Source organism: Carassius carassius, chromosome 1 (assembly GCF_963082965.1).
Source record: "Carassius carassius chromosome 1, fCarCar2.1, whole genome shotgun sequence".
Classification (NCBI taxonomy): Eukaryota; Metazoa; Chordata; class Actinopteri; order Cypriniformes; family Cyprinidae; genus Carassius; species Carassius carassius.
The window spans coordinates 23,914,470-23,937,221 of NC_081755.1; the positions used below are offsets into that span (position 1 = coordinate 23,914,470).

Consider the following 22,752-nt stretch of genomic DNA (forward strand, 5'->3'; position numbering starts at 1 on the left):
CGCTTAAACGAAAATACAAACGGTAATGCGCGATTTGCATTTACGTTTGGATTTTGTCACATTTTATGCGTCCACAAATTGAAAACGCAATTGCAAATACAATTTGCAATTCCTTTTGAATAATGTCCGGAATATCATTCCATATACCTTGTTTGTTTTGTGAGCGCCTACACTTCAGAACAGTTCCGAAGCTACAAGTCATTGGAGTCTCATTTGCAGGTCACAAATGGATGGGTTCAGGAGCTGCAGAACATAAAGCCGACAAACAGTATACAGTAATCCGGACAATGGTAAGCTGCGCTCCACCTAGCTGCTAGTTTAGTAACTGTTAGTGCTAACAACTACTCACAAATGTACTATTTAACAATATGTTTCAAAAGTGTAGTTAGTAACTGTCAACCCTACTTTTTTTCTGGGGTTCTCGCGTATTTGAGCTCTTTTCCCACTGTCTTCCCGTTTTAGTAATTTCCTGTAAAATATCCTGTTAGCCCTTCCATCGGACCTGTCAGTTTCCCTTATATGTTCAATGTTGAGAGGGAGTACATCTAAACACTGCACAGCAGTCCGAGTAGCAGTAAAGGAGGCCATCAACATGGTGCCACGCCAAGTAAGGACGTCACGACGCCCAAGCCCTATTGTATTTTGGACACCCAGGTTGAAAGTTGGCGGAAAACACAGTGTGCATGCGTCAAGTCTGAGGAGGAGGGGCCAGATGAAAATATTTTAAAGGTCCCGTTCTTCGTGATCCCATGTTTTAAAATTTAGTTAGGGTGTAATGTTGTTGTTAGAGTATAAATAATATCTGTAAAATTCAAAAGCTCAAAGTTCAATGCCAAGCGAGATATTTTATTTAACAGAATTCGCCTACAACGAACGACCCGTTTGGACTACATCCCTCTAGTTCCTGCAGTAATGACGTCACTAAAACAGTTTTTTGACTAACCTCCGCCCACATAAATACACAAAAAAGGGGGCGTGGTCTTGTTGCGCTCGCACGGAGAAGGAGGAAGAGTTGCGTTTGAAGAGTGCGTTAGTCGCTTTATCGTCAAAACGCTGTTATTTTCATCTCGGGGTCCAATCACCTTTGTTTGGGCTTCCCAGGGAAGCTGTACTTCGAGACCAATGGTTATAATTTAAGTGAAACTCGGTTCCCGAAAATTGTGCAAAAAATCGAATTCGATTTTCATGCGCATCTTGTCAGTAAAGGCATTCTGTGATTAGAAGTACATCTCCAGCACGTGCGTTCAGATCAGGATTGCCAAGTTTTCAAAACAAATCCTGCCCACTTGCTTCTCAAAACTACTCCAAAACTAGCCCAATCACGTTACCAGGAGGGCAGCCTGTGCTCAGCTGCTGTCGAATCACAACACAGGCACAATCAGAACTCGTTACGTATTTCTGAAGGAGGGACTTCATAGAACAAGGAAGACATCAGCCCGTTTTTATGACAGCTAGTGAAAACAGCGGTATACAGATAAGTGAATTGTGTGAAAAATACTGTTTTTTAACACACGAAACATGAACACATGTTATATTGCACACTGTAAACACAATCAAAGCTTCAAAAAAACACGAAAAACATGACCTTTAATATTTTGAATTTGGACTGCAATACCTTGTTCAACCACTTGATGTCAATCCTATATGGCACCTTTAAGATATTTTGTAAATTGCCAACTGTAAATATCAAAGCTTGAATATCAAAGGTTAATCAGATTACAGATTTTCAAATAGTTGTATCTTGGCTAAATAGACTATGGTCCTATCCTAACAAACCATACATCAATGGAAAGCTTATTCAGCTTTCAGATGGTGTATTCAATCTCAATTTCAAACAACTGACCCTTATGACTGGTTTTGTAGTGCATGGCCACATGAGGCATTTCCAAGAGTTTTGAGTAACCCACTCAGTGGAGTAACCCCACTGAGTAACCCCCCCCCCATCCCCTCGACAGTGCGTTTCTAAAACTACAAATCCCAGGATGCACCACTCAGGCACGCTCGGTCGGAATTGGCGGGTTGCTGGAGCGTTCGTGTAGCTGTAGATCTTTTGTCTGTCCATCTGAAGAACATCGCTAAAACCACAGCAAACTCTTTCTCCAGTAGACAGATTTCAAACGTTTGATGACACTTACAACCGGTCTAGCTGCACTGAACCACCTAATTTGGTGATATTTCGCCTTTAATTCAGAATTTCAAAGGTAAGTGGCAGTTTAAAAACAAACTGTAGGATTGACTGTGTATTATGAAATCTTGATTTATATATAAATATACACACACACTCACTCACTAAACAAGCGGATGTATTGAGTGCTTTAAGGGACATATTACTCTTTAATAATATTCCAGTTATATTTGAGAAATTGTTGGTAGTTTTCTGATCGAATCCAGGTCAACATGGAGAAGTGGCGACCATGCTTCTGCAACATTAGCCAGCAGGCTAGTCGGTGTCCTGTATCTAACGGCCATTTTAGGTCTGTAAAGTTGAGGTTAACGTGCGTGGGAACGTTTATTGCGTGTATTCATCGGACAGCATAAATGTAGTTGATGGTACCTTTTGGACAAACAATTGTGCGGGCAAAGGGTCAGTACAGCCCGCCATGTTCGCGCGAGGCAGAAAACGCCTTTCTCGTGCACGCGAGGCGTTCAGTATGGGGCTCGGTAAAAACATTTTACAGAGACTTTCATGCTGTTTACAGTTGCATTGTCACCTTAAAATGTAACGCTTGTCCTCACTGGCAAGTGTTTAGCGCTGCTTCGTCGAATATTCTGGCAAAGCATCTGCGCGTGCACACCACCGGAAGAGGTTAAATCAAATACTTCAGTGCGCGCGAGTTGTGATGGTCTAAACCATAGACTGTATAACGTTAAAGGTCTAAACATACAGTTTAACAGTAGAAATAAAATAATCCTGTAACGTACACCGTCTTCTCTCTTTAAACAATGTATTTAGCTCAAGTGTTAAGAATAATTATGGTCAGATGAGCTTAAGTGTTTAGAATAATTGTTAAAGAGGTTTAAAAAAATGAAGACTTTAAAAATGTCCTGACTCTTGGCTTGGAGCTTAATTTGTTCGATTTTGTTCTAGTTTTATGCCTTTTTTCATGACGCATCTCAGTACTCCAGCCTGGTGAGTGTTTGCTAATAGTCCCATAAGAACAAAACGTGTTTGTGTGTTGTTTTTCTGTTAAAGCATCTACAAAAAAAAAAACTTCAAGCCATGTATTTGTGTTTTTTAATTTTTTTATTTATTTAGGGTAATCTTACCTATTAATCTCACTAGAATCTACATTGATACACTTTTAGAGCACAAGATACTGGTTTCAGTACAAAAAAGTTATGTTAAAATGAGATTAATCTCACATGCAAATATTTTATTTTAAATTACAAAATCATTTCAATTAAGATAAACATCATTTAATGATTATAAACACAAACAATAACACAAATGATAATAAATGAGGCTCAATCATCTATTCACAAATGTGCGTTCTTATTTCAGCACTTCTGACAGTGAATACACAGCCTGCAAAATACTAAAATAAAGAAATCCATTTAAAGGCGCAATATGTAATTTTTCTGCTTTAAAAATAGCAGATATAACTATATCTATGTTATATATATTTTTTAGTTGTGTACTTGCATTATCCCGACAGTTTCCACGAACTTTCAAATCCGGAGAAAATTATAGTTTAATTAGAAGACACGGCACGTTTCTTTATTTCCGTTTTGTCGCCCGTCTATGGCGTCATATAAACTTTGACCCCTCTAGTTTATCTAACTTCCTGTGGAACCGCCAAATACAAAGGTGAACAGAAGCAAAGACGAGACGAAGAAGAAAAAGTAGTAGCTAGCCTTGATCGAGACTATTATATTTTATATTTATATTCGTATTTATACCTCAATCAATAACTTAGTTATGGATCATGATTATGCTTTGCCTGCACGTTCTGTGAAGCGCAAACGTACGGGTGAAATAAATGACCTAAGAAGGTTTTGGGACAAGAAAAGCAACAAGACACGGGTAAATATTGGAGTTGCATTTCCAAGATAGAGAGAGCTTCGTGAGAAGCTGAAACTACAGAGAGATGCTTGCATTCTAATAAACAGGTATGCATCCATTCAGCTAACTAACGTTATATCTATCCGTATATTTTGTGAAACGATGATGTCTTGCGTAAAACGCAGACGGACTAGCTCTCATGTAGAGTATAATGTAAATCTACATTGTGTTCTATATCTAGCTGGATAAAGTAGCTTCAAATGCAGTTCACTATCTTGTTCGATATCATAGTATAAACATAATTATAATTATTAACCAAAGGCAACCGTGTTTTTTTAACATGTATTACTACTAGCTAGATGGAATATTGATTTGATAGGGGTCTGATAATTCATATATCTCTCCGTTCGAAAATACGTGATTGTCAAAATACTAAGACCGGCGTCTCTGCTGCGTGCCAGAAGCGTGTCGTGCTGCTGCTGCTGTAGCTGACATAGAGGGAGACCGCTGACAGAACAGGCTCTTGTCTTCATGACAACAATATCTATACTTCATGTTGAACATAAAAATAAAGCCTACTGATAAAGGACACCATCAACAGTATTGACGGCAAAATAGACTATGTTTGACAGGTGCAATATGAAATATGAAAATATGAAAATCGTTAATTATTTATTTTTTTAAATTACATTTATATCTGAATTTATGTCAACCTATAGACTTTCAAACATCAAAATGTCATGAATTAATATGTATTTGTGTACATATAAACATATTTTCCTATTATATTTTGCCTGGAAACTCTTCCAACACGTGTGCGTGTCGCGTGAAAAATAGGCGCCAGGTCCATTTCTAGCATGCACGCGTTTCCCGCGCGGCTCGAGCCGCGCCTAAGACACGCGTCTCACGCAGGCAGTCTGCAAGCTCTTACCTATTAACATGGGAGCCGAATTAAAAACTGACACGCCACGCAGCTGAGACGCTTGCGCCACGCATCCAGTGTGTCGCCGGCCTCAGTTAAAATGAGTGAGGAATGTGGGGAGCGACAGAGCCCGTGTTCCAATGAACAACAACTCCCATGAGCCTACGCTCTTTCCCGACATCTTCAATGTACGTCTTATGTTATTATTTTTATTGAGTGACCCCTGGTGGCCAAAAATCCCATACTGTACGTTTAAACAAGAAAGTAGCCTAAATAAGAATGTACACCCTGTCTACAGGACGCGGGCCAGCTGGGCCTAGAGGAGGGGTTATGAACAAGGGCGGAGTTTCTCTGGGTCTGGAGAGCGTCAGCACTGCGGATCATTTCAGAAAGCTAACAGCTATAACACCTGCATTAAAAACGTTTACAATAAGTTGAGCTCAAAACTCACTTTCAGTCAGCAGCGAGTGTTTGAAATAACGCGATCCGATGTGGATTATAATCACCATAAAAGGCAGAAATATTTATAAGCGATGCAATAGATGTATGCACGCTAGGCATTAACGTTACCACAGTAAACATGGTTAATGCGGTCGCTTGAAATCAGACATCAGCTTCACAATCGTGTATTTATTTAGTAACACATTTTATCTGTCATTAAGTCTCGTCTGGAGAGTTTAGCTCCGCGTAGCATATGTCATAAAAATATAATAATGTTTTTTGTTCGGGAGCTTTTATAAAAATATATAAATGATATTTCTTTCTAAATGTGATGTATATAGGCTACTGTGACTTCAAATAAACAGAAACGGACTCGACTGAATAAGTAGGCTATGTTCATAATGCTTTATTTCTGTGTGACTAATTTTCAGTCCTGATAAATTAATTTGTTATAATCGATGTATCACTTATTATAGTAAAACATCGATGCTTTTGGAACAAATGGCCGCTTTTATCGTTTTCGTTTTGTGATCGCGCTAGTTCCAGTGACTTATTAGTATAACTTCTCTTTGTCTGTGAAATCATGGGGTTGTGTGAAGTTGTTTCTGAGAGGCATGTAAGGGCAGGTGTAGTAAAGCGCAGTGGAGCTTCTGGCCCGACGGTGGAAACGCAGCACTACTTTGGCCTCAGAGCTACAGGTTCGAGGCTATTATGACAGCATAAATGACAGCAATAATGTCAATTTATAGTATTATGGATGTAAAAGTACGAGCCAATAATGCCTGTAAAGTAATAAACTAGCGTAGCACAGAATCGTATACAGCTAGTCGGCTAACATTGTTCTTTAGCATCTGTGCTATGTTGCAAAAACTGTCTTTTGGATCTAATGTAGTTATTTCCCACATCCAAGATCCAGATTATAATATGCAAACGTCTAAACATTAATCTCTTAAATTTTACAGGTAGTGAAACTTACCCAAAATAAAGGCTTAAATGTATATATATAAAAAAAATGCACATTTATGGAGCTGCTCTTTTAGTGAACGTTTTCAGACTGCTTTCAAAATGGCCACCAGGCGGTGTGAACACATGGAGACTCATTTCTCTGTGTGCAATGATCTGATTGACTTGAAATTACAGGAGCTGTGTACTAACAAACACATCAATTTGTAAAGACATCAAGATCAATGATAATAGACATCAACATCAATGATAATACATTATTTTTACTTTTTATAATCTGAGCTCAAATATGGAAGTGTTTAATGGGTACGTGAGCTTCATGGTAGTTTTAAAGTGCAGTTTTCAGTTCACGTTGAATTAGCAAAATTGATTTAGTATTCATAGAAAACATGTTCTTTGTGTATTTTTAATAGGGATGTAACGATTCACTCAACTCGCTTTAGATTTCACGATTTGGTTTTCTCAAAAAAACATTTTTTCACAACATGAGATTGAAGACATACAGTGAATGAATATGTGGTGTTTTATTAGGCTGTTGCTGCACATTTCTTTGGAATTAAAATATAACGGCTAAATAGAAATTTTACAACAAACCTCAAATCAAACAAGTTACTCAAATAAAAGAAATCTCTTAATATGAACAAACTAAGGCTTCGTCTGTGCTCTTTCCATTTTAAATTGGAAGGCAACCGCTGCATTTTAATCATGATCTAAATAAAGATGCAGCATACCTGCAGCATGAGTAGTTTTTAATCTACCGTATTTTTCGGACTATAAGTCGCACCTGAGTATAAGTCGCATCAGTCCAAAAATACGTCATGATGAGGAAAAAAACATATATGTGGCACTGGACTATAAGTCGCATTTATTTAGAACCAAGGACCAAGAGAAAACATTACCCTCTCCAGCCGCGAGAGGGCGCTCTATATTTTCAGTGGTAGGCTACAGGAGCACTGAGCAGCATAGAGCACCCTCTGGCAGCTGTAGACCGTTATGTTTTCTCGGTTCATTTCTCTTGGTTCATGTCAAATTAATTTTGATAAGTCGCACCTGACTATAAGTCGCAGGACCAGCCAAACTATGAAAAAAAGTGCGACTTATAGTCCGGAAAATAAGGTAATTTGGATTGTAGAATTTCGAAATTTGAAGCAAAAACAGAATGGTCTGACTTTAGTCTTGTGAAACTATACTAGATAAAACACATCTGAACGATACAAACATCAGAAGGAGATGCAGATTCACTAAGTGACAGCAGGTGGTGCTCATGAACAGCAGAGATGCAGTGTTTCCTTGGTTACTGGCTGCCGTAAACAAAGCAGAGCTGCGCTCATGAACACTAATATGTGTTCTGAGGCAAGATGAAAAGAAAATGCCACGTAAACTTTCTAAAAACAGTCAGTTCCCCTCAGAGATACATTCATTAAACTCCTACTCCAATTGCATTGTGGTTTGTTTGGCATCTCAACCGATTTGAATAATCACATATTTGAATCGATTCTCGACCGGCTCGTGTTTAATCGTTACATTCTTAATTTTTAAATGTTTCAAATTGCTTTTGTGAAAATAAAATTTTAAAATTTAGGTGAAATAAGGTTTCGCTGTCTTTCAACATAACACGTTTTATGTAAAAATTTAATTTGTATTATATTTTATTTTTAATTATGTCTAATTACTAGTGGTTTAAAGGAAAGTGGCAAAGATTGATAAAGATTTCAAAAATACAGTTAGTACTTTGAAAGGCTAAACTGTGATGCTTAAAAAGTGTCTTTTTAAGCCAGGCTCCAAACGGTGTCTAAAATATTAAATTGCGAGTGAAGTTTTTGCTGAGGTCGCCACTGGCGACTTGGCCTATATATTTACATGTTATAACTTAAAAACTTGCTTATAATACCTTTTGCGATAACATCATTTGCTATGTGCACTTACAGTTTTATTGTAAAGAGTTTCAAACAGTCCTCCGCTCTAGAGCTGCAACTAACGATTATTTTTTCTGTCGATTAATCTGATTATTTTTTCAATTAGTCGACTACTCTAACGATTATTTTTATTACAATAAATAATTAATCTAATGTTCTTTTTTTTTTGATTAGCTAATGAATCCTTTGGATAACTTTACAAAAAATATAAGTACAACTTCTAATATAATATTTCAACCAATGTGGTTGAAGTTTTTACAGTATACAAAAATAAAGAGGCAAAGAAAATTATTTTACTATGGTAAATATGAGTTTACGATAGCGCTTATAATTAAACCACAGTAGCCACAAGTTTACAGTTGTCTGAGTAGTCATGTATGTAGTCATGGTTCTGCTATGGTTTAGCATGGTTTCCAGAGATCTGGAGCTGATTCGGGGTAGCTCTGTGGTTTGTGACTGTTGTCTCGTGGCACGCTGTCTATTAAGGGGCCGTTCACATATCTCGTCTTTCACGCTCAAGTTCGTTATTTCCAATGTAGGTGCGCGGACTGCGCGCTCATAATGGAAGAGACGCGCATGCGAAAACAGGCGAGTCCGCACCGCATCGAGTTAAAAACATCTCAATTTTTCAGAATGCCACAAGCGCACTGTGGGTCATGTGACAAGAACTAACCAATCAGGTTCATCCTTTCCCGTGACAACGTTGAAAGCTCAGCTAAGATGAACAGCTGATCATAGCTGTTTATGGATTGCCATTTTGAAATAAATTTAGTAGCAGAGCTACTGCAAGCGATTTTTAGTGCTGCAAATCCATTTATCCTTTGCTGAAATTTCCGCGTCTTCATGGTGAGAGCACGTCATGGTTGCTTAGCAACGGCAGACATCCCAGGGGCGCAACTGCCCAAGCGCTTTGGAAAGAAGAAAGCGGCGCGACTAACGCTTTCCATGCGTTTTTAGGCGCGATGTTCGAAACCCGCGCCAACACAGACTTTTTTTTATTTTATCCTTACTTCAGCCGCTACGGGTGATCATACCAATAACTTGTAATCTTTACAAGAATATCAGATGCATTTCACGCACGTCGACGTATTTTTGTAGTCAACGTAATCGATGCGTCGTTGCGGCACTACTCCGCTCTGCCACGCATCAGCGCTGACTCACACCTGATGACCGATAAATCGATAAACAAGACATTCTATTGAGAGAGAAAAAATACAGATGTGTTAAACTTTTGTTGTTCTGATGCTTAAATGCTTTTTTGTCTTTGACCCAATTGCTTTTTTAATAAAATCGTTTGGTATCAGTGACCATTGGGGATAATGGAAATGACAAAAAATATTGAGAGATTTATAAGAATAAATGAGAAAATGTTAGGGATGCTCCGATCAGGATTTTTGCAGCCGATACACCGTATCAATTTCTTGTCATGGTGATCGACCGATACTGATGCCAATTCTGATGCATTAAGCTTTATATAGATTGTTTCATTGCACGCGCCTGGCCCAAAGTTAACTTCTTGTCTGTGTTTGTTTTATCAGTCTGGCTACAGCAACAGCTACAAATGCAGTTAAAGTTAAGGTGATGATTAGACTAAAGTTTGGCTCAGGTTGTTTGTTTATTTATTTGTGGCGCTCACCTAGACATGTGCCGTTATTCAGTAATGTGACATATCACGGTAATGAATATGCACAATATTATCGTGGGCATTTGTAAATACCATGAATAATTATTAAAAAAAAATTCAGAATTTTGAATGCATTTTAAGAAAACTATTCCCATCAACTGGTAAAAATGCACAACACCGCTGTATGCTGCTTGAAAGATGCATGTGCGCTCTGATGTAAACAAGCACGCATGTCAAGCACATGGGGGAACACGTGAGAGATGAGCTGAATGAAAGCACATTCACTCTCTGACAGCAGATTGCGCTAAACTGCAGAAAATGCAGCAGTTACCTTCGAAACCCCATAAATAAACCAGCTGCACTACTTTCTAAAACGCATTTAAAGAATTTTAAATAGCCATTCAGATAAAATTCTTAAGTATTTACACTTAATAGCTATTTATTTTCACACTTTTTTTTCATTTTAATCTGGACTACAACATGCCCTAGATATTGTTTGAAAGTGTTTTGATTTTTTCGTTAATTCACACTTTAAATTGGGGCTTCATTAGATAATTCATTATTTAACATAAACTGCCAATGAAAAATTCTTCTAAACATTCATTAATCTTAGGTATTCCAATATTTAATAACACATTGTTAAAATCTAAAGTTGCAGCTGTTATTTAATGAGCTAACATGAACTTAAATTAAAAAAAATTGTAACTGTTTTTCTGTATTGCTTTATTGTAGTTAAATGTTGAAGTTATTTTTGTTATTAGAAAAGTTATTTAACTTATAATGTATTATGACCACTTTTTTTTAAAACTAAATTTAAATACTGTGATAATACCTTAAGCCGTGACAAAAGCATGAGCAAGTATTCGCAAACAGGAAAATTTGATACCGGCAGATCCCTACGCTCATCACTATCAAAACTGACCAATTTTCCAAAAGGCTTTGTTGAATAAACATGAGTATAATACTGGGTGTTTCAAAATCTAAATGAGGCGTGGGTGTTTTTATATCACTGTATTTCTGAAGGAAGACTATCTTCAGAAAATTTTTGGTCATTTTCTTTTAATCTTTCATGTTATATGCCTGATAAAGCAGCGCTTTTGAGCTCAGCACTCATTTACAGACGTTACTGGGGAAACATATTTAGCTTTTCATATATCCAAGTGCGCTGCGGATAATTTGCGAGTCGGATAATAAAATGCATTGATTAGGCCATCCTTAAAAATATTTTGGTTTGCAGTAACAGAAATTTAAAAAAAAAAAAAGGGTTGGTAGGTCGGTCTATTTTTTTTTCAAGTTTCAATGTAAAAAAAAAAAGTACATTTTTGTGATGGTGATGACGTCGGTATGAATTTAAACAAATTAGCATATCGTGACGTCACTGACTGGGTCTTCAACCCGTGCCTTCGGTCGCATCATTGCAAACCTCATTTTGATGCAGGCTGTATAGACCACAAACAAATTTAAATCTTTTTCAAAAACATGTTTATTGCATGAATTTCAGGTGAGAAAAAAAAATGAGGTACTGTTTTACTTGCATCCACCATTACGTATCAATGCAACCTACAAATGAGAGAACGTTTACTTTGCTTTCTTGGGTTGTCACTTTTGTGAAAAAAATCCTGTTTGATTTGAGTGACGAGTGTTCATTGAATCGATTGTAAAATCGATTTTGCATGTCTAAAGTTTTATACGGCCAATAACACCAAATATAGGTAAATCCACGGACAACAGGCAGGAGGAATGTAAAGATTCAATATATTGGTAAATACCAATATTTCTGATGATTTATTGGCGTGAAGTTACGTGCAAAATGACAAACAGGAGTGCAACAAATTTCGAAAAACAATAAGCAGAGTGGACTGCCATAATGCAAAACATTTACTGCAGGCTTCAACATGGCTGTGTTTACGATTAAATTTCATCAACAACAAAAAAATCGCATAGGCAATTTTCTTAGGCTATCAATTTGTTTGTCGAATTTAAAATAAAAATCCACATTCGAATGCGCATATGAATTTTAGGTGTGCATTAAGGAAGCTGCCTTATGAGCCCCGGTACGTGTTCCATTCCATCTCGCCGCGCGCACAGCTGTGTCTACACAACTTTCAAAGGCGGACGAGCTCAACACGCAGTATCTGCTTTCTCATCTTTCACCTCGTGTACACGCACAAGATAAGATGACAATGTACGTGTCATTGCATTATAAGGTTATGTTCGCCTATCCAGTTGAAGCCACTTAAAAAAAAAATCAATGTGGAGAAGATCTTGTTTACATCAAAACTGAAACCAAGCCGTTCACACAGAACGCATATTTCGCGCATCTCATGTTTTTAAATGAAAAAATGTATCCTGTGTGACTGGTTTTCCGCCCTTTTTATTTATTTAACAATTCATGCATACATGATGCTGTTTTGTTTATAATTCTTTAAGCAACTTAATTAATAATTATTGGTTCATAAACATTATTTTAAATATTATGTTTTTTTCACAGTCATGTATTCTAATGCTTTGAATAAACATGCAGTAATATTTTGCTCGATGCGCTATCTTGAGCCTCAGAAGAGAAGCAAGAAGCTTTTCTTCATCCTAACTGAAATTATGCATTTAAAATTCAAATACAAATCGAATTTTGATCATATTTAAGTAAAAAATTCGAATTTAGTTTTTTCAGCTATTTTGACAGCCCTAAGCGATGCAAGCCCGAAACTGTATGAGACTGAATACCGGCTGAATTCACATTTCTGTTGTAAAAAGAGAAACATTGTGCAGAAGTATTATTTGCTGTTATGCGTGTTTGTCCGAAGCTGCAGTTGCTGTGTGACGCCTGTTCAAAAAAAACCTGGATGGGAAAAGGTCGTTAAAATCATTTTCTTATTTTCGTTTTCGAAACTTGTGTTGGTTGATTCATGCTTGATTCGTGCAATAGATTTTCGAACATAAAGTGACAGTCGACACGTTCACGGTTTTTAGACTAGACGGGATAAGGGATGGGAAAAGATCTGGGCACAGTTTTTCCAGAACTTGCCAAGTTAAAGCGGTGTCGAGCTGTTTTAATGAATTTTTTTAGATGTATTATGGTGCCTGAACCCGTATGACTTTGAACAGTGGCCGCGAACATTTAGTTTACTGCAGCCGCAGCCATCATTACCAAGCGCGAACCGTTGACTCTGACAGTGAGTGAGAGCATGAGACGAAGCGAACGCACAGGCCACAGTGTGACCTCTGTAAACACAGATGACGTCACAGGGTTTTTATTAATTAAGGAAGATAGACTTCGTTTGTATGTAGGCCAAGACAATTTATATATTTACAATACTTAAATAGAATTAATATTATTTTATTGCGTTGGTATTAGTTGTTTGAAGAGTAAAAAAAATAATTGGTCTGTCTTAACGCAAATTTAAAATCGGCAATTCGGTCGGACTAAAAGCAAAATAAATAAAAAAATTGAGTCGGTGCTAAATTGACAGGGTCGGTCAGGTTACGGCAAACAAGAATATTTTTAAGCATGGTCTTATTTGTGGATGTGTCGCGGGTGGATAAAATAAATCATAAATGATGCAAATATTGCCTTTTTTTTTTTTTTTTTTTTGAGGCTGACGATTTTGTTCGTTCACCTGAACAGGAAGTTGCAGTGACTAATGTCTCTAACCTCACTGAATCTGTTAAAAATAAACCATCCATTCATCAGATCATCATGCAAAACATGCATGGCAAAAAGCGAATTTTGAATTGTTTCTCGAAACATCATAGCATTTTCACACTGTTAATGACATGACTGTGGCTCAAAATCATTTATGTCCCACACATCATGTACGTGGTCAGGCGTTGACGTCATCAAATTGCAATCGGTTCGTGAGATGGGCCAAATAGTGAATATCGATTGAGTCATGAAATGTGAATATCGGACGATATATCGGATGATTGGATGATCCCTAGAAAATGTTTAAATATTCATGAAAACAAAATCTCAATGCACAAAAAAACAAACACAAAAAAACCTCTAGTTTACACAACACATTTTTTTGCGTGACCTGGACACGTTTTCGGGCGATCCACCAAAAATACAGTGTGGCGTTAATCTTTTTGGCACTAGAAAGGGAGCTGCGCACCATGAAATGTTATATTTGTTAGAGCCCCTGAACTGTTATCCACAGTGCTGTGTAATTGTGTTTCCTGACTTGTTGTTCTTTCCCTGATATCACCTGACCCCCCCCCCCATCCCCTCTAATCCACACTTTCACTTTGTTCAGCACGGTTGACGTTGACAAGGAACCGGAAGGTTCCGCAGAGCCTCCGCCCCATCGACGAGCATGAGCGAACCAACAGACACAGCTAGTGATGCTCCCAGCGTCACCGCAGGTGTCGCTCCCAGCGTCACCGCAGGTGTCGCTCCCAGCGTCACCGCAGGTGTCTCACAACTTTCTCTTTCACTGCTGTTTTTATTTCAAATGTTTTGTGGGGGGAGGGCTCTTTCTAGATGATCAAATCACCTTAAAGTTTCTGTCTTATAAACAGGCCTTGATATTACTTCTGTTAAATCACGGGATGTTGTCTGTTTTCATGACTGCTGTTTCATTCATCTGTTTCATCACGATAATTATCAGTTGTATTCTAAGTGGCAAGTTGTTTTTTAACATTAGTTAATGCATTGAACTAACATTAACAAAGGTTAATAAATGCAGTGAAAAATACTGCTTTTTGTTAGTTCCTACTAGTTGCATTAACTAACGAGACATAAGACATAAGTGTTTTTTTTCTTTTTCTTCCTGAACTGATGTGTGTTGTATTTACCGTCTTTTGTAGTCGATTAGTAATTAAGCATTTGTTCTCCATGCTAGCTGTGGTATTTTCAATCATGAAACGGATGATGATGTTTAGGGAGTTGAATTGACGCATACCACTATGATGCCAAAATAAGTGCTGAAATAGTTTAATGTCAGATGAGATTTACATATAATTAATGAGCTTTTTTATTCCACACACCGTATACACTACCATTCAAGAGTTTGGGGTTTGAAGAAGTTAATATTTTTATTTAGAAAGGATGCATTAAATTGATCAGATGTGACAGTAAAGACATTTGTAATGTTGAAGATTTCGGTTTCAGATATATCTCATTAAACTTAAACAAAAATCCCTGAAAAGAATGCATCACATTTGTTTTCACAGCAATATGAAACAACACAACTGAATTTAACATTAATAATCAAATGTTTCTTGAGCGTCAGACCAGTTTATCAGAAGAATGATTTCTGAAGGATCATGTGACCCTAAAGACTGGAGTAATGCTGAAAATTCAGCTGTGCTTTACAGGAATATATAGAAAACTTTGATTTATTTTAAATGTTATAATATTATTTTACAATATTACTGTCTTTACTGTATTTTGATCAAATAAATGTAGCCTTGACTTGTTTTGGTAGTGTATACTTAACTGAGGAGCCTGTCAGAGCACATTAATCAATATTGATTGGCTGATGACAGTATCTCCTGACTGATTGGTCTTTTAAAGATGTATATTAAGCGTCAAGTGGTTATGCTCCTTGTTCAAAGTGATATTTGATCTGCTTGGAATATGATTCTAACATTGTGATCATGCTGATTCTTGAGAAGCGATTGGAACAGCTTTCCAATTTCATAACAGGTTTTCTGTTACATGTTTATATAATTCGGATGCTTACACTTGTAGATAGGTTGATAGTTCACCCAGAAATAATTCTACCATTTCTACCTCATTGGCTCGCCTTCATGTAATTTCTTTCCAATGTGGCTTGATGCTTCTGTGGAGCACAAACACAGACATTTGGGTGCAGTGTTTTGGACCCCATTGACTTAAACTGTATGGGCAACAGTTGGAGAACAGTTAAAAACATTCTTCAAGGTATCTTTTATCTTTTTCGAGGAAAGGAATTCATGCAGGTTTGGAACAACATGAGTGAGTAAATGGTGACAGAATAAACATTTTGGGGTGGACTTATCCATTTAAGACCATGAAACTGAAACCCTGAAATATTTTGATGTCTATTCTGTATTTGTAGTTTCTGACCTTGTTCTCAAAAGCAAGAATTCCTCACAAAGTGCTGTGGGTTTTTCACAGCAGTCAAAATGTCTCTGATTTTGACTCATTGCTCTATACAGCAAAAAGATGTGTGAAAATTTGTCAAAGGACTTTGAACATGACATACCTTTTTTTTTTTTGACAAACCTTGAATAATCACTCTTCCTCTTTGTGCATGACCTCTGCTAGTAAAGTGTCACTGTTTGTGTTTGTTCTGCTCAGCTCCATTGTGTCTGCTTCATTTTTTACTGTTTAAATACTGAAAGATGTGATTTTTCCATAGAAAAGACTGACCCTTTTCCTCTTTACTGCCCTCTTTCTCTGCAGAAAGCAAGCTGGCGGCCACAGCTGGGAAGAAGCAAACCAAGAAGAAGGTGGAGGAGGTGGTAGAAGAGGAAGAGGAAGAATATGTTGTGGAGAAGGTTCTGGACAGACGGGTGGTGAAGGGCAGAGTGGAGTTCCTTCTCAAGTGGAAGGGCTTCTCCGAGTAAGTAACCAATATCAGCAAGATTTTCACTGAGATGCATTCGTTGTAAGACAAGGAGCTTGATTCCTAAGAAAACATGTTGGTCATTTTATTGTTATATGAAGATATCTGGGAGAATAAATGGTTTGCTTATAAATATATAGCCTTTGGTTTTGGTTGGAGGTCCAGCTCTTCACCAGTGGAAAAAGATGGTATTTAAATCTGTCATGATTGAGAATATATTCCCTTTTCCTTAGTGAAGACAACACATGGGAGCCACAGGACAACCTGGACTGTCCTGATCTCATTGCAGAGTACATGCAAAAACACAAGCCAAATGACAAGAAAGAGTCTAGTGTAAAGAGGAAAGGAGAATCTGACACAGATGGTGGGGAGGACAGCCGGCCCAAAAAGAGGAAAGATGAGGTTCGATTTAATCATTCCCTTAAACGATTTTGGGTATAAAAATTGCGCATGTTTAATATTTCATAAAACATACATGGTGTTTTTTTTTTTCTTTAACATTTCCTTTCTCAACCCTCTACGCACACCTTGGCAATATATTCACCATTGGCTAGTAAAATTTTTAGTTTACTCGCCAGGCTGATATACTATTTTACACACACAAACACACACACACACCACACACACACACACACACATATATATATATATATATATATATATATATGATTCCAATCAGCTTATCTTTGTAAAATGGCACAGCTTCTTAAATCTTAGCATCTTAATCAGTCAGTCAGTTATATTATGGTATTAAGCACTATTTAATGATAGAACTTTAGTGATTAGAACTAAAACTTGATAACCATGTATGAATGCATATTTGTCATTTTAACTTAACTTAAGACTGGTGGTGATGCTTAAGAAATTTTGGTCATTGAGGGTTTCTGTAAAAAAAAAAGGAAACAAAGTAATAGATCATATGAATTATTATTAAAAGATAATACTATTACTAATTCTACTATCATACTAACAATATCCAATGCACTATGGATTGATGAGCTGCTGGTTTCATGAATATTAATCATGTTGTCTACGTTCGGTCGAACTGATTTGCTGAAATCAAAACAGGGACGTTAATAGGTGAGCGCCAGCCAATGAAATTGGCAATTGCGCATTACCTCCGCCCATCTTCTGCTTGTTTGAAAAAGTTGAATAATTCTAAATGAACTCCATTATTTTGACAGGAGAAGACAACAAAGAATATAGTTTATTATAGCCTTGAACGCGCGCATACTGGCGAGTAAAATCTAAGAATTTATTAGCCGATAACTAACAGTAGACATAATTGAGTCGCCCAGAGTAAAATTTAGTCACACATGTGAGGGATTTACTCGCAATGTAGAGGGTTGTTTCTTTATCTTTCTTTACATAAGACTGCATACATACTTGTACTACATTTAAGCATTTGCCAGGCACTTATGGGTGTTTAATCAATTTTGTGCGCTTTTATATCACATGTTTTGCTTTTTATAAAAACTACATTTATTATATGTGCTCCTTTTCAAATAACTCTTGTGAAACATGATGCATGAAGAAAAATATGAATACAGGGGTGCTGTGCCTTAAAAAGGTCTGAATTCGCCCTTTCACATATTAAGTCCTTTACAAAGTTCTTAAGTTCATAAAGTCATGGCATGAAATGTTGGTTGCATAAAAAAAATGGATATCTTCCTTATTTTTGTTTTCCAATGCAAATGTTTGCTTTTTCAGACCAAGAAGAAACCTTTACTGTGTGTAAATGATAAAATACTGACATAGTTTCTTTGTCTTGCAGCAAGACAAGCCGAGGGGTTTTGCACGGGGGCTAGAACCAGAACGCATCATTGGAGCCACAGATTCCAGCGGCGAGCTCATGTTTCTAATGAAATGGTTTGTAAAGATTAAGATTTAAAAGTAAAATGTGTGATTTCTGCATTATTAGCGTCACAAAATAGAATTGTGAAAATAATGAACACTCCCCACCTTTGGTCAAACAAACACATCAGATCCCAAACTTCAGTTACCGGTGTTGCTGTTTTAGACTAGGCTAGATGTTCACAAAAAATAACAGGGTTTTGTTGGCATTTTTATCATAATTAACGTATGATTATAAACAGACAGGTCACAAGATCCGTCGTTACCAATAGAGTTCAATGGAACTTACCACCATAGTTAGCCAACAATGCTTTTGGGAAACACACCCCAGTTTAGTTTTTTTGAAGAGATTATGAAATTTGCAGGCTGTTTCTGTCTGGCATGTTGAGCCAACCACCAGAGGCCTCCGTTTTTACTCTTAATTCTGTATGTTGGGATAAATGACGTTATTTGAAGTGCTTGCATTTAAAGGAATGGTTCATCCAAAATAAAATTTACTGAATGTTTATCTACCCTCAGGCCATCCAAGCTGTAGAAGAATTAGTTTTTTCATTGGAACAGATTTGAGGAAATTTATCATTTACATTTCTTGCTCACCACTGGATCCTCTGCAGTGAATGGGTGCCGTTAGCCAATTAAAACATCCCAATTAACATCTTGTGAGGCAAAAGGCTGCTTGGTTTTAATAAATTCATTATCCATTTTCATAAATGCATTTTATTGTTTTTTTTTTGCTTTCTCCATTGAAAAAGTAATCTTGTCTGAATCAGGAGAGAAATATGCACTGATCAACCATTGTTTACAAGCAAAAATATTTCTAAACAAATATGTCAGTGCATTTTAATTGGAGAGGACAACATTGGATATGGACATTGAACTGCATAATAATAATAGTTTCAAGCCAGTATTTTAGCCAGAAGCAAAAGTTTAAAAACAAGATGCATTGAGATGGATTTTTTCAAACACAAGCTTTTCACTTCACAAGACATTAATTAATAAACTGGAGACTGTTTTATTGTATTTTCATTTTTGGGTTCCCTTAATCATTCTCCCCCTGCTTCTTCTCTACAGGAAAAACTCTGACGAGGCAGATCTCGTTCCGGCAAAAGAGGCCAATGTGAAGTGCCCACAGGTGGTCATCTCATTCTATGAAGAGCGACTAACGTGGCACTCCTACCCTTCTGAGGAAGAAGAGAAGAAGGATGACAAGAACTAGGCCTGTGAGGGAGAGTGAGAGAGGTCAGGGCCGTGTTAGACTAGTTTGGGCGGGGTGGGGGGCATTCAAAGATGGGGAAACAGACACCCAAAAGCTCTTTACTCTCAATGCCATAAACTTGGACTCAAGATATATTCAAAAGAGCAAGATTTGTAGACGTGGAGTCATCTTTATTGGGCAGAAGTGAATGTTAGTCAGAATACTGACCACCATAAGAAACACAGGATTACTGTATTTCATCTTTGCTTCTAATTCTGTTGGATTATGGGAAATGGGGTGTATAGATGTGCTGCAGTAGTTGCTCAGTAGTTATTCCCGGCTGATAAAAAGGTGGTTGACGTCTGATGAGGAATGATATGCTAAATGGGTTGAATCCTATTTGCACATTCTCATACCTTCTGTGTTTTTCTGGTAAGACATTTGAAGGGCATTTTAGTCTAAATCAGAACGTTTCAATGTGTAATACACCACCATAAGTTAAAACATAGGAAGTACACAGCAATTAAAACTGAGGAGACAAACAAACAAATTCACAGTTTGATTAATTTGATATATGTGTACACTGATTTCTCTAAATCTGAGCAGTTTGTTGGAAACTTGTTTGTTTCTTTTTTTTTCTTTTTGTGTAGTTACTGTGTTTTATCTTTGTATGGTGGCATGGCCTAATTTCTCAAGCCTACTTTTTTCCCCTCATTTGTTTAGACTTCATCATTTATGTAAATACATTTGTCAAAATGGTTGTCACATTATTAGTGAGCAAAAAGCTGTGTATTGCAGTCTTGCTGTTTTAGCAGTATTTCTCAGTTAGTATTCACCATGTATACAGTATTCTCATCTTTTCTGTTCACCATTTGAGGATATATGTTGCGCATGGATATATATATATACACAAGGTGTGTTTTTTTTATATAACTATTTCATGTCAGCTTAGTAAACTGCATTTCCCATAATCTCATATAAACCTTTTTATTTTTAACTGTTAGATGTCGGTGTGTTTAATCGGTTGCATTACTGTGTGAAGAGGAAATGTGCCCTTTAGATTACAGCTTTTCAAGTTTTATAGGCTGATCAAGGTCTGCCAGATCTGCCTCGTAAATACTTAAGAAAACATTGATGAAAAGTGACACTTTGCCGTTTTACCCTCTTTTTCGATGGTGCTCAAGGAGTAGAATGTACTATACGGCTTCAAGGCATCTTTTTATAATAGACGTATGTAAATGAGTAGTGAAGGTAAAAAAAAAAAAAAAAAAACTCCATTATCATGCTACAGACCAGGTCTTTTTGTGTCACCTGCACCAGCATAAACATGTTCATATTGACAATATGCTAGTTTTAAAATGTAATCAATATCTTCAAAAAGTTTTAAAAATGGTTAAAATAATGCTTGGATCACTGGATACTGTCTTTTGCAAAATATGGTATTGATAGTGGCATAAACTTCTGTGTACCGGAGAAGCCTGATGTACTTTGTTGTACATGATCAGTAATGTGACTGCATTATATTTCTTCCTGATTGTCTGTTTTCTCTTTTTAAGTGTACTGTTAAAAGCCTGTTACTTTCTTTCATTTTCACATTTTCAAGGGGAAATGTTTTTGTTCCTTAAAATAAACCTTTTTTTTTTAATCAATTCCGTTTTATGATTAAAGTTATTTTATAAGAAATTTATAGTGAGCTCCTGTTTTACAAAAAATTAAACTGAAAATTACATTAAATATTTTAATTGAAACAGGAACAATCCCAGCTCGTCACCAAAAACATGGATTCACTGCAAAATGTTTAACAAAAGGTACAGTTGAATATAAAAAGGTTTAAATTATTTACAAGGCTTTTTAAAAAATGAAATCAAATTCAGACCTGATATTTAAAAAAAGAAAAAAAAGAAAAGAAAAACATTTAATCAATGAATTAATAAATTAATGCAAATTCCAATAAAACCACACATACTCAAAGACAAAACTCATTCAAAAAATTGTGGGTCAAAAATACTTTACAGTCTTTTTAAGTGAATGTTTCTCCAAAATTAACCTGACATGACATGAAGGTGCTTCCTGTAATAATATGGCAAACCAACATTTATTATACCAGTAAAGCTCAAAGTATACTTTGTATCTGTGCACAAATGCTAGCGTACAGCTATGCGTACAGTCGAACCCATAGTCTCTCAAAATATACTCCATTTGATAGCATGCACAAATGCAGGCAGATGACACATGCGCTCTAGAAAGCTTAATCTTTCTCCATTGTCTGCTGTGTTTTTCTCCTTAAGACTGATAAAATGTCTTTGTCCTTTTTTTTTTTTTTAGCTCTTGTACAAGTGTTTGTAAATGCGGCCATCTGTTGTTGCAGTCTCTGCTATTTTGTTGTTGTTCCATTTTTCAGTTTCATTTTCTACTGTGAAACAACGGCCCAGGCCAGTGCTGCCACTTTGTGGAACAACTGATTAGTGCAAAACCAAGTCAATGTACGTGTGCGACCTGCATGTATAGTACGCACATTATATTTTGGTGAAGAAACTTTGCATCACGCACACTAGCTGTTTCAATCCAAAGATTCCAATTAAATTTAATGTGCAAAACTGGAATATCGCATAAAACATTTGCGAATAAAGCATAGTTTCCATCCAACAAGTCAAAGAGAACAAAATCGTCACTTCCTGATAATCTGGCACTAAATAGCTTATCACTAAGAAAAGTAGGCAAAGCCACTAAATATATTTTTCATATAATAAGTTGTGCCTCAGAGTAAGCAGATTAAACAAATGCGGTCTTTGCTTTCGGAGGGAGATGCTGCTGTTTGGGAATGCAGTTGTAAAATACAATTATACAGAAATCCTTTGACAGACTTTGCTCTGGCATTTCAGAACGACCAAAACAACATTTTAAATGCTGTGCAATGAGATCAGTCCACTGGTTAGTCAAGTTATCCCGTCCTATCGTGCAAAGTCACATGACGTGCATGCTGAAATTTAATCTTTAAATGTGTTTACATTGTTATTTATGCATTTTTTTTCTTATTGCATAAAACGTTTGTCCTACTCAGTTGTGTGCAAAAGTTTTTTTTTTATGCGCATTTTTAAAATTTATGTACATCTTGGCATTTCCCGTTTTTTTGTGCGCATAAAAATAGGTGGATGGAAACATAGCTACTGTAAGTGGTATACTTAGGCCTTTAGTAGTAATTAAAATGTATTAAAACTTTGTTTCAGTGCTTGGATTCCAAGCATAATTTACCATAATCTGCTCTAACATAGGCTTATTTTGG

The 22,752-nt window shown here is 36.6% G+C and overlaps 1 protein-coding gene across 2 annotated transcripts; it reads left to right on the forward strand.

Annotated features, from left to right (window-relative positions):
* The first annotated feature begins 1,982 nt into the window (after positions 1–1,982).
* On the forward strand, positions 1,983–21,111 carry cbx1a (chromobox homolog 1a (HP1 beta homolog Drosophila)). Of its 2 annotated transcripts, none has more exons than XM_059552043.1 (6): positions 1,983–2,201; positions 14,123–14,279; positions 16,258–16,417; positions 16,654–16,822; positions 18,195–18,289; positions 19,346–21,111. In XM_059552043.1, the coding sequence occupies exons 2-6, from the start codon at positions 14,183–14,185 to the stop codon at positions 19,488–19,490; spliced, it is 666 nt and encodes a 221-aa protein (XP_059408026.1). In that variant the 5' UTR covers positions 1,983–2,201; positions 14,123–14,182; the 3' UTR covers positions 19,491–21,111. The 2 variants fall into 2 exon arrangements, with proteins under 2 accessions (XP_059408026.1, XP_059408036.1); XM_059552053.1 differs by having other exon boundaries at positions 1,986–2,201; positions 14,123–14,231.
* Positions 21,112–22,752: the final 1,641 nt, after the last annotated feature.

Excerpts from the sequence above, each read along its gene's own strand:
- cbx1a (XM_059552043.1), top strand. The coding sequence starts at position 14,183 with ATGAGCGAACCAACAGACACAGCTAGTGATGCTCCCAGCGTCACCGCA. Across the intron at positions 14,280-16,257 it reads CGCTCCCAGCGTCACCGCAG|AAAGCAAGCTGGCGGCCACA; the intron begins GTGTCTCACAAC and ends CTTTCTCTGCAG. Across the intron at positions 16,418-16,653 it reads AAGTGGAAGGGCTTCTCCGA|TGAAGACAACACATGGGAGC; the intron begins GTAAGTAACCAA and ends CCTTTTCCTTAG.